The following is a 14,424-nucleotide window of genomic DNA, read 5'->3' on the forward strand; positions in this document are numbered from 1 at the left end:
TACAAGCATCTGAAGGCAGATTTGTTGGTCACTCTCGCAGGGACACCATATTAGGTGGGCCAAATTTGCTCCCACAGTAAGGACATATAGTACAGAGAACGAAAGAACATCCATGCCTTACTCAGGGATTCTAACCCAGAACCTTTCTGATGCAAGGGCAGTTCCCTAACCCCTACACAGGCCGGTCGGCAGTTTATATAATGTGAAAAATATCATTTTAAAATTCTCGTTGCTGGTAATATACGAAAACTAATTTAGAATGACATAGGATATTTTTAGATTATTGTAGATTTTTACCTCTGACTTCATTTTGTTTTTCAAATAGTGCAGACTTTTTAACTAAGTGAGTCGGACAGGCGAATCTGTAAGATAAAATATCAGTATATTTAGAGAGAAAAGGTTAATTTCTGTTAGGCTTCATAAAATCAAAAAGTGTATGGGTGTTGTACTTTGAACCAGTCTCAGTATTGTATTTTGGACCTGCGCAAGCTGTGTGCAGCACAAATATCTTTACCTGGTAAATGGCATTCACAATTCGCAAAAAACTTTAATATTCTTAAGAAAGCTGAACGTTTTTTAAATAATACAGTGATACATTTTTTCTTATTATTTATATAGTTAATTTGATTTGTTTCACTATACAAAATACCAGATAAGCAAATTTTCATTCCATGAATATCCAAATTCAATCAATTGCAGCATATCTGAGATAATGTTATGGTAATTCAAGTCATATTGTACCTTGAACCAATTTTTCTTCCTTCGAAAAAAACTTTTTTTGAAGTGTAAGAATTTTTTCACAGAATAAGTATACTGATAATACAAACGTATATTTTGTATTTCCCGCTTTAATCTCTAATTTTTTCTTTAAATTATTCATTTAATTTCGACATAAAAAATTTAAAACTGATCCAAGATGTAACAATTTCTCCCTTGAGCATAAAGAGTTGAAAATGTAAGCAATGTTATACAAAAAAACCAGGAAAGTCAGTGAATTTATACTAAGGAAGGTGGAACTAAAAATCTGTTCGAGTACTGGAAAAAACAGAGTAGTTGAAACGCGAGTCACCTACTTTATTTTTCTTCTGTTTTCGGTTCAGGTTTGATTGCTTTATGCTACAACTTGATTGCTACACCTTCAAATTTCATGAGGATATAAAACTAATTTTATATTTTCAGATCCATCTTCCTCAATAGAGATACGCTAGAGTATAAGAGTAGTTTTTTTCTATGAAATACTTGTTTTCAACCCTTTATATGTATACTTTTTTGGATTCATTTTTGACAATGATTCTGTAAGTATTGATTAAAGGGGATCAGAAGGAGACATGACTGTTCAGAACAGAAAAGTTTTATTGTTTTATTTTCTGTTGATGAAATTATTTTTTCTTTTTTTCTCACTCTTATATTGTTTATCAATGCTAGAACTACTAGTATAATCCAGCGGATCCCAATTTTTTTTCTACTATGTACCTTTAAATTATCAACCTTTTTTCAACGGAACCCCGACTTTATTAATAAAGTATATAGGGTCGTGGTGGCTCAGGGGATAGAGCCCTCACCTCCCAATGAGGTGATTCGAGTTCGAATACCATCGATAGTTGGTCAATTCAAATTTCTCATCCGTCTCACACCGACCACAGTGTTGACGTAAAATATCCTCTCCTTTCCAAGTAACGCAAATGCGGGTTATTTCCATCAAAAATGACCCTCCAAGAAGGCAAATTTCTCCCAATACTTGATCCTGGAGTTACCTTGTCTTCTGCATTGGATTCAAAATTACAAGGATACAGAGTGAACATTTCCGCCCAGCTAGTTGTGGGAGGTTTTCGTGGTTTTTCTCTCTATGTAACGCAAATGCGGGTTAGTTGCATCAAAAATGTCAATCAAGAAGGCAAATTTTCCCTCAATACTTGATCCAGGCAGAAAATCCAGGCTTGATCCAGGCCCTTGTCTTCTGGATTGGGTTCAAATTACAAGGCTACGGAGTTGAAAATCTGTAGTCGTAAATACAAAATTGGAAAAGCTGTTCAGCGACGGAGATAAATAAATAAATAAGAGGAATGAATGACAAGGTGGCTCAGAGGATAGAGCGGTACTGTTTACGATTGGTTGGTTAATTATGGTATTTTTATGGCATTAATATGGTATTCTTTGAAAGGAATTGCTATAAATTTTGAAAATGTTTGTTAGGGAACATATTTCTTTATTAACGAATATAGTTATTTTTATTTGAAAAGCACGAAAGAAAATACTTACAAATTTTTATAAACACAACTCCTTTTCATAATTTATTCTACAAATTGATAGTAAAAAATATACATATGTTTGTTTCATTAAAAAAAATTTTATCTAAATTTACTACTCCTTTTTCATTGGCATTTTACTTTAAGTTATTTCATAAGGGCGCCGGAAATATTAAATAAATAATGGATTATTCATTGAATCTAACAATAATTAAAGTTTTCCAAAAGCCATTATTGAGTATTTAAAAAAAATTCTTACTCTCAGAACCACTTCAACCCATTAATGATCACATAATTTTGAAGAAAATGAAGACAAAAGTAATTATCTTACTATCTATAACTTACAATCTAAGCCACAATAAAGAAGGGACGTTATCATGCTACACGAAGATTTCTCCAGTGTAGCATGTAACGTTCCTTCTTTATTGTGGCTTATTAAATTTGAAAAAGAAAAATGTTTGATATTCTTTCTCATACAAGATAATATTTTTTTTTTTTTTTTTTTTTTTTTTTTTTTTTTTTTTTTTTTTTTTTGAGAAGGAACATTTGAAACATATGAGAAAAAATATTTGTATATAAACAGAAACAGACAAAAATATTTATCTTATCATCTTATTAGAGTTAAAACCTTGTGCCTGAGAAATCGTTCTATATTTTCGCTAGATAATTGGTAAAATATATAACAAAATTTTTTAATTGTAAGATCTCGATATGAATTACAATATACAACTTAAAAACCGAATAGCTGATTTTTTGTTGAAATAAATCATTCAAACTTAAAAAATACTTACCAAGAAAACAATAAAAAATAATTATTTGTTATGATTCCTTATTGTTAGATTCCGAATTATATAGATACAGAAATATATGTCATTCTATGAACAAGACGAATATTCTATTACTATTACAGGTCTGCTCGCTCTGAAATCACATTTATTCATTGGAATGAAGAAAGCCATGTGGACTTTATTTCATAATGAATTGAAGACAACAAAAAAAGTTTTACCGTAATACACTTATCTGTAACAGTTTACAAATCTGAAGTTATCTATTGCAAGTTGGTTGTTAATAATAGTTGGTCGTTAAAACATTTAAGAAATTATTAATCAAATGTTTGGCGCGTTTTGTTTCAGAAGGATATACCAATGTTCTGAATCATCTTTTCATGTTCTTCTGCCCTTTCTTAGTCAAATTTTGCTTCATATTTGCTGCTGAATAAAAGCGTCCTACTCTGCCAATGATTCTGATAGCCTAATGAACCTAATAAATAGGTTTATCGCCTGAAAACCTAATAAATAGCCTGAAAATATCATCCCACTAGAGGGCAGATTCGAGCGTTAAGTTTGTAAATTGCAAAAGTTCCTGTGCCTTAGTGCATATGAGCTTTTAAATAAAAGAAATAGGCAGTCGGAAACGTTATCTGCCATTTCCAATTCATTTAATTATTGTTTACTATTGACGTCGTTCACCAAACAACGTGCCGTTAAAATATTAAAGTTGAAAATTGCTATTTAGTAAGGTTACATATATCATTCAATACATTATGTTTAATTTTATAACACTTTAGGGAAACTTTTTATATTCTTGAATAGCTTAACTAAATGCATATAATATGTGCCTACATTTGCTTAATAATATCTTGATTAAAATTTACTATGTATTTAATCGTATTTATAACTCGTTGTCAAACATGAGCAAATCTGTACAGGCTCTTTTTTGCAAGTTTAAAATCCATTTGGTGCCTTGGCAGTTATAGTGGATGCAACAGATCATGATATCCCCAAAATTTTAAGTATAAAACTATTGTTCTTACTGAATTCCATGCATTCTTCATTTTGGAGACATTTCCCGATCATGATCTGTTGCACCAACAACCCTCGCCAAACCGCCAAGTAGATTTTAAGCTTGTAAATGGTTTTAAAAAAATCATGATGAGGTTTTCCTGATAGTGTGTAAAGAGTTATTCCCTTTTAAGTTGTCCCCTTTTGGGATTTTTTTTGTTTCCTGTGGCCTGCTGGGGGAGATTTCCGTATCGTGATCTGTGGCAGAATAATCGCCAAGTCTTGGAAACTTCGGGCAGTGGCCCGCAAGAAACTAAAAAAACATCACAGAAAGGGACCAACTCGAATGGTCTAACTCGTAGTAACCCCCGGGCAAACATCTACATGATTTTTATAAAAAATCTTCAAGTTTAAAATCTATTTGGCACCTTGGCAATTGTAGTTGGCGCGACAGATCACAGTATGAAAATATCCCCGGGCGCTGCTCGGAAGTTACCAAGATTCGGCAATTATTCTTCTACAGATCATGATACGGAAATCTCTTTAATTTGTGAGTAGCCTTATACTAGCAAATATTTGTATGGGACATTCATAAATCTTCCCTATTAACTTATCCCAGGGGTGTTAAATCTTTTACACTTTTAGGAGAACTTTAAAGGAAGATTTACCGATCATGATCTAAATGAAAATAATCAATAAACCTCCAGGCAGTGGTCTGCCAGGGAAGAAAATATCACAGAAGGGGACCACCTTTAAGGGTATAGCTCGTAGCCAACCACATACCAACCTCTACATCATTTTTTTAAAGCAAAATGTGCAAATTCAATGTTTATTTGGTGATTGTAGTTGGCGAGACAGATCAAAATCTGTCATGCAAACTGCAATTACCAAGAAGTTATATGGATTTTAAAATTGCAAATTAAAAAAATATATATAGTGGTTTACCCAGGGAAACTTTGATCACAAAAATACCTCTTTTAGAAAATTTGATCACAAAAATACCTCTTTTAGAAAATTTGATCTCAAAATATCAAGATTAGATAATTTTTCCTTCCTTAGTTTGAAAGTTATAAATTTCCTAAGTTTTGAGAAATTATTAAGATGGTTTTGACTCCTTCCCACAAACTCTTTTCGACGTCTGTGGAAAGAAGATTCAGCATGAACAAGAACATTAAAGTTTTAAGAATTTTTAAGTTATGTATCCTATATTTTGTCGTGAAGTATTTACAATAATATAATAAAATGTAGGGGGCTCTGGGAAGTAAAAATAACCAGAGAAATGGTTATTTAATGTAGCAGTACACTTGCCCAGTATAAAGTGTATTTAGAATCTCAAAAGGCTAGAGAAAAAGAAAGGAGAAAAAAATATTGGGCTTAAAAAAGAGTAAAATAGATTTAGAGAAAGAAATCGAAAATTGTACAAAGAAACGAGCAAGCTGGTTCACCGAGCAGAAATAGAAAGTTCTCTATATTCTTATCCCTTATTGCAATAAAGTGTTCTCCTTATTTTTATACTTGTAATTATTCTTATCAAGCTACTGATTTATCTTATAAAAGCTGAATATGAAATTATTTGCTATGAAAATTTTCCGTTTTTAATGGCATACCTTTCTCTTACTGAAAAAAAAATGATCTGATGCTCAAATTAAAATTCAATTTAGTGTGTGCGCTACAAACTTTTTCATGAGCAGTGTATACATCAAATATTTTCAGTATCTATGTATTGAATTATATCAGTTAAGTGAGTAAATATCACACAGTTGTTATATGATTGAAATCAAAATACCATTTTATTATTTTAACAAGAGAAAAATATTATATCCTGCTTAATATACATTAAATATACTATTCATTCAACTAGAAGAAATTATATTCGTTTGGTTAAGTCATTTGTGATGTCATTCTATCATTTAAAATTATTTCAAGCATTTATGAAAAGCACAATAAAGTGTTGTCTTTCATAAAAGAATAATTCAACACAATCACTAAATGAAATATTGTCATTTTTATACCATATATTCCAGAGCTCATTCTAGGCAGGGTAAACAGGGTGCAGCACCCTGCTTTTCTTTAGTCAAAAGAATCCACCCTGTTGCCCCTGATGTAATAGACTCCATACCCTTTTTGCCCTTTCTTTCCTCAACCCTTCTTTATTTTCAACTCTTTTTATTTAGTTTGTCATTGCTGTCAATACATAGATTTATATGGGAGAGGGAAAATAGCTATCACACCCCCTTGTTGCACTTGTCTTTGAAAGTTTGCAGTTACTTCCACTATCATTAAATCATAATTNACAATATCAAATTATTTAAACAATCATTTAATTAGTTTTATTTAAAGATTTAAACATAAGGACTAATTTAGCTGCCTTTTCTACACCCAATTGATTCCGTAGTTTAGTATGTACAAGTCCAAAAGTGGAAAACATCCTCTCTATCCCTGCAGTTGTTCCTTTTGCAGTACATAACAACTGTATTGCATCAAACTCTTTTTGACCTACACAGTTCTTTAGAAGCGCAATTGATTTCCACCATTCCAAGATGTTTAAAGATTCTAGAGATTCTTTATCAAACAAAGTTCCATTAAACGGAGGAGAGCGTACAATGAATTTTAGCAAAATACTTAATAAGGAGGTTTCTCCATACTTTTCCTTAACAAAGTTTACAGCTTGATCTTTTTCATTTAGTGTTAATGTAGTTTAGTGCAATCATATGTAAACTGTTCAGTGAACTATAAATATAATATGTAAACTGTTTTTAAAAGCAAATGAGTCACATTGAAAGTAGAAATGTTGAATTATTTGAGTGAGATCTGAGAAATATATAGAACAGTCTACTTACTTGTTTATGTTTGAAACTTAGAAAAATATACAAAAAATGTTCAAGACTATACACAAAATTGTTTTTTTTTTAATTAAAATCAGTGATTTTTTTAAAAAAATCATGTGATTAAAATCATGATTTTAATCATTTGATTAAAATCATTTACACCCTGCTTCACAAAGTTGAAAAATGTGTGTGAAAGAGAGTATAAATTCAAAAACATTCCTTAAACCAGTGTGCTGGATTATCTTCTATTTCTTTTAATATCTAAGAAAAGTTTTAAATATAGATAATAATGTATTGTGTGTTCATCAAAAAAAAGTAATAAAAAATATTCGACGGCAAAGAAAAGTTCAGTGATTTTTTTTTCTATGCTTATTTCTTCATTAAGAGCACAGGCGGGACAAGAAGTCTACTCTTAACCAGTAAATCTTTAGTAAGGTAAAACATAAGTCCAATGACAATGGGAAAAGCAGACAGTTTAAGAAACTGTTGATCAAGGAAACTGGAGAGAATCATAAAATCATCCTAATAATGTTCTGATTTTTTTTTGTGTGTGTTGGAAAGCCATCTTTATTATCCATGTCTAGGCACCATGTATGTGAAAATAATTTTGTAGTTGGTGTTGATAAATATTTGAAGTAAAAAGATTTGTTAATTGTGGCAGAAATGACAAGTTGATGGATGATACTTCACATAGCAATTGTAAACAAAATATCATGAAAACAAAATAGTTAATGATGAAAATGGGATGTTACTTAGAAGGAAGCTTATTATTTGGAAGTAATAACAATGAGCTCAAGTTGCAATATTAAGAGGATGTCTTATCCAAATAACATTTTAAGTAAAAGAATACATTTTGATTGATGATATCATTAGGGGCAGGCCATGGGAGACAAATCCTCCATGATCATAATCCAATTCATAAAGTGAGTACTTAATTGGCACTTTGTAGTACATGAGAGTTCCATTACAGTGACGTTGTTGAAAAGGGATTCTGCCAAAACTTATAAGCTAATTCAGCTAACCATACAATATCTAATGTTAATATATAAATGAAGGCCAAAAAGTTTGTTAGAAATTAAAGTAAACCTAATTATGTATTACTAGTGTTTAATGTGGTTGAAGAAAGAAAGTTTAAAAATAATAGATTTTGATACTCAGTTGCGACATTAAATTATAATTTGTTGCTGTTGCATTTATTGAAGAATTAAAATATTTGCATTTGCTTTTTATAAAATTGAATAAAAATTAACTACTTCGTTCATTTAAAGAGGGATTAGGATTGATTAAATATGTATATGATTTTATGAAATGAGGGAAATTTTAAAGCTAGGAAATATATCTAACTATAAAGGTCTGTCATACCTATAATGGTGTGACAGACCCGCTATCACTCATAAGCAGAGTTGCTGCTCTTTCGAGAGGGTTGGTATTATTTTCAAATAGAATCTTCCAATTTTTCTTACAAATTTGAATTATCGAGAAAAAAAGTATATCAATTCTTGGTGGTTTTTTCATTTTAGTTTGCTAGCAATCTAGGCCTATAACCAGCAAACTAAAACTGTGCTAATTGTTTCAAATCTAAATAATTCAAGAAATGCTCATCAGAGCAAAAATATAAACACAAGCATATTCGATTTTCTTTTTTTAAAATTAAAAAAAGAGCCCAATTGCTCAAGAGTATATACTTCCCATTATTTTATGATCTAATTCTTAAAAGCCATGACCATTTATTCATAAAATTCTGTTTCTAAAAGTTAAAATGACGAAATATTTTTTTTGTCCCTTTTATCTCATGTTTCTATTTCTTTTATAGACAATGTCTTCTAACGATGATGAGCTTGCTGACAACCAGCCAGATGTCTCTGGTGATGACAGTTTTGATGACTCTGATTTATCGGATTCATCTGACGATGAAGAGGGTTTTCATTTTGATGAAGATGATACAGGAGATATAGAGCAAAAGAAAGAAGTTCCTAAAGATATTGATTTCAAATATATGGTAGTTGGCATTTGTTGTCATCCAAAGAAGGATTTGGTAGCCGTAGGTACAATTAGTGGTCCAGTCGATTTATACTCCTTCAGTCGAGAGAGTACTAACAAAGAAATCCTTTCATATGTACACCATAAACATTCTTGTAGGGCAGTTAAATTTTCTGAATCCGGTGAACATTTATTTACTGCCTCCAAGGATACCACTATATGTGTTGTAGACATGGAATCAAATTCAGTGTACCGTAAGTTTAGCAGAGTGAGTGGACTACCTATCTATTCTCTGCTTCCGATTGATAATTACCTTTTAGCAGCAGGAGAAGATGAAGGTCAAGTGGTGCTTTGGGATTTCCGAATGCAAAATCCTATTCAAGTATTTGAAGATTGTGAGGATTTTATCAGTAGCATGGCGATGAAGAAAGAAAAAAGGGTCGTACTTGCAGCCAGTGGTGATGGAAGAATTGTGTCTTACAATCTTCGGGCCATGAAAATGGATAAACAGTCCGAATATCTTGATGTTGAGTTGTTAAGTTTGGGAATTTTTAAAGATGGAAGTAAAGTTGCTGTTGGAGGAGGTGATGGAGCTATAAACATCTTCAATTTTGGTGAATTTGGAAACATCAGTGATAGATTTCCCGGTCATCCGGGCTCTGTAGATTCGATGGCTGTTCTTTCCGATGATGTTCTTTGTACAGGATGTGAAGATGGAAAAATCCGAGTGGTCCAGTTATTTCCTAACCGCTTTTTAGGAGTTTTAGGGGGACACAAAGGTTTTGCTGTTGAAGGACTCTCACTATCTCACGACTCTTCTTTACTTGCCAGTTGTTCTTATGATCAGAAAGTCAAATTTTGGGACTTGTCCAGTGTGAATGAACTAAAAGAGCAAGATGTAAAAGAAACTAAAAAGAAGCATCAACAGGTTAATAAACAAGTCAACAGCTTTTTTGATGATTTGTAATTATGTTTCATGGACACTGGACTCATTTGTAAAAATTAGAAATATTAAAAGAGTTTTAAAATATATTTTTTTGTTGTTATTGCCTTAATGTTTGATAAATTTTGTATAAGTGTGCAAGACAGTTATCAATCAATAAGCATATTTTTAACGACTACGATAATTCTTTTTCACTGACTTTAATTTTTTAGATTGCGAAAGATACCAAGTATTGATATAGCTTTTTCTTATAAATCAGTAAGTTTTGAAAAATGTAATTTTACAATGAAACTTAAAATGTTTTTCTTTTCTGCAGTATAATTTATACTAGTGACGCAAAGAGCTGTGGTTAAGCATAATAATGGACTGCTAAATATGATTCATATATTCTAATATTAGTGATATCATCAAAGTTCTTAGTAAACATGTTCAGCAAACAAGATATAAGTAGTACTAAAAATTTTATTTAGTATTCATTTTATTAAAATTAAACAAATATTGTGACTTAAAAAATAATGGTTTATCAGAAAAAGCTTTGTATTATCACTTTTAATGTAATCTTACCAACTTATGAAATGGGTCTTAATGGGCTCTTATTCAGTTATACTTCAGTTTTTAGAGAATTTATTACTTTATTTTTACTTTAAAATATTTTATTCATAAAATTAAAAATTATAGTTATAAAGTTAGATATAATATTAAAAAATATATTATTTATTACTTTATTGTCTGAGGTCAATTAAGTAAAGCTTTTCTTTTCAGCTATTTTGAAATAATTTTTCTGTATATTTATATATATATATACAGGGTGCGTAGCGTTTTTAGAAAGTGTTTATTTTCGTTTTTTAAAAGCCTTTAAAGGTGCATTTTTCATTGGGTGTTTTTAAAAAGAGCTTAATTTCCCTTTTCCAAAATGATATTTTTTCCTTTACCATGTTGATTTTCGCTACGAATTATGCAGAAAGACGCTGTTCACATTGTTCTATTCAACGTTTTCACAATTAAGTCAACCCCAATCTATTTCTGCTTATCATCAGTCCGTATCGTATGAAAACGCTATTCGATTTACATGATTTAAAAAATTTGACAATTGTAAAAAACAATGCTGAAAGTTTTTTTAATATTTTTTAATATGACGGTTAAAACCGTCAATCATCAAAAACTTTTCAATCCTACCTATTGTATGAGTGCTTGAAAAGTGCTTAATAGGTGCTTATTTTTTGTTGAATAATTTGGCTACGCACCTTGATATAATTGTTCATTTTTATGTTTCTGAAATAATTTCCTGAAAATTATTCCTTTAATTCTCTTAATTGAAATGGAACAAATATTTCTTTTATAAATAACCTTTCCCTTAAATATTTTCCTGTCTTAAATTTTTTTAATTTAAAATACAATTATTTTATACAATTTTTCATGTATTGCACATTAAATAAAATCATGTTAAATTCGTTATTATAGAAATAAAATGTTATAACAAATTTAATAAATATTTTTATTGTGCAGTGCTCAAAAAAAAAAATAATAAAACCACCCTGAATAACTTGATTTAATGATTGGATCTCTACTTACATAAACTCAATCTTAATGATTTGAGGGGGTAACCTCAAATATGCTAATTAGTTTGTGCAGAGAATATTAAAGTTAAGAATCAGTCACAAAAATGTACTTTCTATGAATAAACATAGTTTTTTTTTTAAATGGAATTTGATTTCTGGCTCTCAAAATCTAAGAGGTTGCTACAATCTGGAAAATATCTGAATAGTTTGTTCAGGAGAGCTATTCAAAGTTGATACACCTTAATGTTAATTTAATGTTTCGCATATTTAGCCATATCTGGAAAAAATTTTAAGAGAATTGATGAATTATGTTCTTACAGTCATAAAATTCATTTATCCAGATCATTTCACGCAGAAAATAATTTTTCCTTATTACTTTATTTTATATTGTCAAAAAAACTTTTGAATTGCAATGTATACAAATTTTTACATTATTTTAAAGAATGTAATTTTATGTGTCAAAACTTGAACGAAATGTTTTAACAGTTCCTGAGAAATTGAATTTTAATTAGAAGACTTCTTTAAAATTTGATTTCTCAGGAACTATTGATTTTGTTCATATTTTGACTTATAAAATTACATTATTTTAAATGTCAAAATTTGTATACCTGACAATTAGAAATTTTTTCAACTATGTTAAATATAATAATTATTACAAATTGTTTTTGAACAAACAAATTTTATAATTGCACGCAAAAAAATTTGAGATATAGAGAAATATGCAAAAGGTAAAATTAACATTAAAGGCTCCAAACTTAGAATTGCTTTCCTGACCAAATTATTCGAACCATATTTCCCAAATTGTGGTTACCTCCAATATTTTGAGGATCAGCAATCCAAATCTGTCAACAAAAAAAACGGTATGTTTATTCTGAGAAAGTATGTTTTTGAAGTTTTGTTTTTGGGCTAAATGTTCCTTGCATCCCTAATTCATACTTTTAGTGATGAAACAATGAACTACGATTGCTCAGGCTCAGTGATTAAGGTACAGAACTGTCTTTGTGAAGAACTGCTGTTTGTTCCCAAATGGAGGCTTGAAGCCCATCCAGCTTCGTGTGAATGGGCATTAGCTTGTCTGGGAAGTAAAAGCAGCCTGCTGTCGCTCAGTGCTGACCACATTTGTCACAATCATGACGTTGGCCACAAAATTGTGGAGCCTTAACCTTACTGCAGGGCTGATTGTGCTCCGGAAAAAATCCGGATTTCCGGATTTTTCGCTAACTGTGATCCGGAGGTCAAATTTTCAAAGGTGGAACTTATAAACACAGTTTATTTTATTAGTTTGTAGGGGAAAGCCAGATACTTTATAAGCTTATATTCAAGATTAATATTAATTTTTTATCAATAAATAGTTATTATAATCACAAACTCAAGAAAGAAAGACATATTTGTAAATTTTAATTACTTCTCCAGGTCATCATAGGTATGTGTAAAATTTTAAATATATTTTAAGTAAACTAAGAAATATTGAGAAAAAGGAAAAAAACCTTGTTAAATTTTTTTCTAAGTTTTTGATTTAAACTTTTTTTTTCTTATTTTTTTTTACTTAAGAAATTTTCCGGAATTTTGACTTGGACTCACAATCACCCTTGCTTACTGGCCTACAACGAGCTGTAGCATAAATGTTTCAGTGGTGAAAGAAAAAACATTAAAATGTGTAAATGCTTAATGGTACAGAAACCATTTCAAAATTGGTTTTGATTTAAACTTGAAAGGTTAAAATTGCAAAAAATTAAAAAAGCTTGAATCATCTCATATTTTGACCCAGATTAATTTTCGAACCCTCATATTTATGTTGTAGTAGGGGTGCACAGCCTATGACATCCTACTTTCTAACCAGAAGTTAATTGGATAAAACTATTTAATGAGAAAAAAGTATTTTCTACAAAAGAAATTTTATAACTTTCCAAACTAATTTCAATAAGCTTAAAAAAAATTATAACATTAAAATTCCAAAATACAGAGTTACTTATTCAAGCGGATAGCCAAGACGGTTTAGTCAGGTTTAAGCTATAATACACAGTGTGAGTTAAGCACTTTTTGTTGAAAATTTTATCCATGCGTGTTAGGGAAAGAGTCAAGACCATTTATAAAATGATTTTCCAGTGTTTAAACATATAACCATGTGATTATTAAGTCTTTGTTTAAATTTGAATTGTTTATATGTTATGTTGGTCAGTGGGACCGCCATAAAACTTTTTTGAATAGGGTTTTAAAACTGATAACTATCTATAAATTTTCAATGTGTCAGTTAAAATATGAAAAATTTTAAATAATAAACTATTTTTTATATAATTCTTGAATTACATCTATAAATAATTGAGCATTAATAGCTATATGAAATATTTAATAAACGCTATATCATGATAAAAGTAATGAAATAAAAAATTCATTCTTGTTTCTCAGTGAGTTGATTTTAAACATGTTTTTCCGATAAATTTATTTCCTTGTAAGAAAATACAGCAATTTAATCAGATATAGAATATTTCAGAAATGACTTCAAAATTTTTAACATCGAAAGTGTGTTTTTATTTTGCATGTCCTAGGTCATAAACAAGTGTATTTCAGATGAAAGACTCTAGCTACTACAGCTAAATACTTATCTCCCACTTTAAATTTTGGTTCAAAGTCCAGTTTATTTTACAATTATTGTACCTGGTGAAATGTTCTAGTAATATCAAAATGATGCCCATCTCAAAACAACTGGAATTTCTATTCCAGCTGACTTAGCTAAGCTGAAGCCAGGCTGAAGTTTATCGCAGATCCCTTCCTCATTGATTAACAAATCTTAATTTCATATTTTGAAGAGCCTTAAAACAAAATTGTAGTTTTTATATTTTCTCGTAGAAGTATCAGAGGATTCTCTGTAATCTTTTAGAAAATTACATGAAACACACAATATTTTTTGACAAAGGCACCTTAGCAGTTCCATGCCCTGTGACAGTTTTCCACCTTGAATATGGCCTTGTCTGTCTGCTAGACCAAAATTAATCTGACAATCACTGTGTTAACTATGCTACAAAAAAATTACTTTAAAATTTAGTATCAGTCAACTTGTAAAGTAAATTTTCATTGTTGTAGAGCCAT

At 30.2% G+C, this 14,424-nt stretch overlaps 1 protein-coding gene across 2 annotated transcripts; it reads left to right on the forward strand.

The window, feature by feature from the left end:
• The first annotated feature begins 3,611 nt into the window (after positions 1-3,611).
• LOC107441817 (WD repeat-containing protein 55) lies at positions 3,612-9,867 on the forward strand. 2 transcript variants are annotated; one of them, XM_016055201.4, is made up of 2 exons: positions 3,612-3,760; positions 8,669-9,867. In XM_016055201.4, the coding sequence occupies exon 2, from the start codon at positions 8,672-8,674 to the stop codon at positions 9,800-9,802; it is 1,131 nt and encodes a 376-aa protein (XP_015910687.1). In that variant the 5' UTR covers positions 3,612-3,760; positions 8,669-8,671; the 3' UTR covers positions 9,803-9,867. The 2 variants fall into 2 exon arrangements, with proteins under 2 accessions (XP_015910687.1, XP_015910693.1); XM_016055207.4 differs by having other exon boundaries at positions 3,618-3,765.
• The last annotated feature ends 4,557 nt before the right edge of the window (positions 9,868-14,424 follow it).

Source organism: Parasteatoda tepidariorum, chromosome 4 (assembly GCF_043381705.1).
Source record: "Parasteatoda tepidariorum isolate YZ-2023 chromosome 4, CAS_Ptep_4.0, whole genome shotgun sequence".
In the NCBI taxonomy this organism is placed as follows: Eukaryota; Metazoa; Arthropoda; class Arachnida; order Araneae; family Theridiidae; genus Parasteatoda; species Parasteatoda tepidariorum.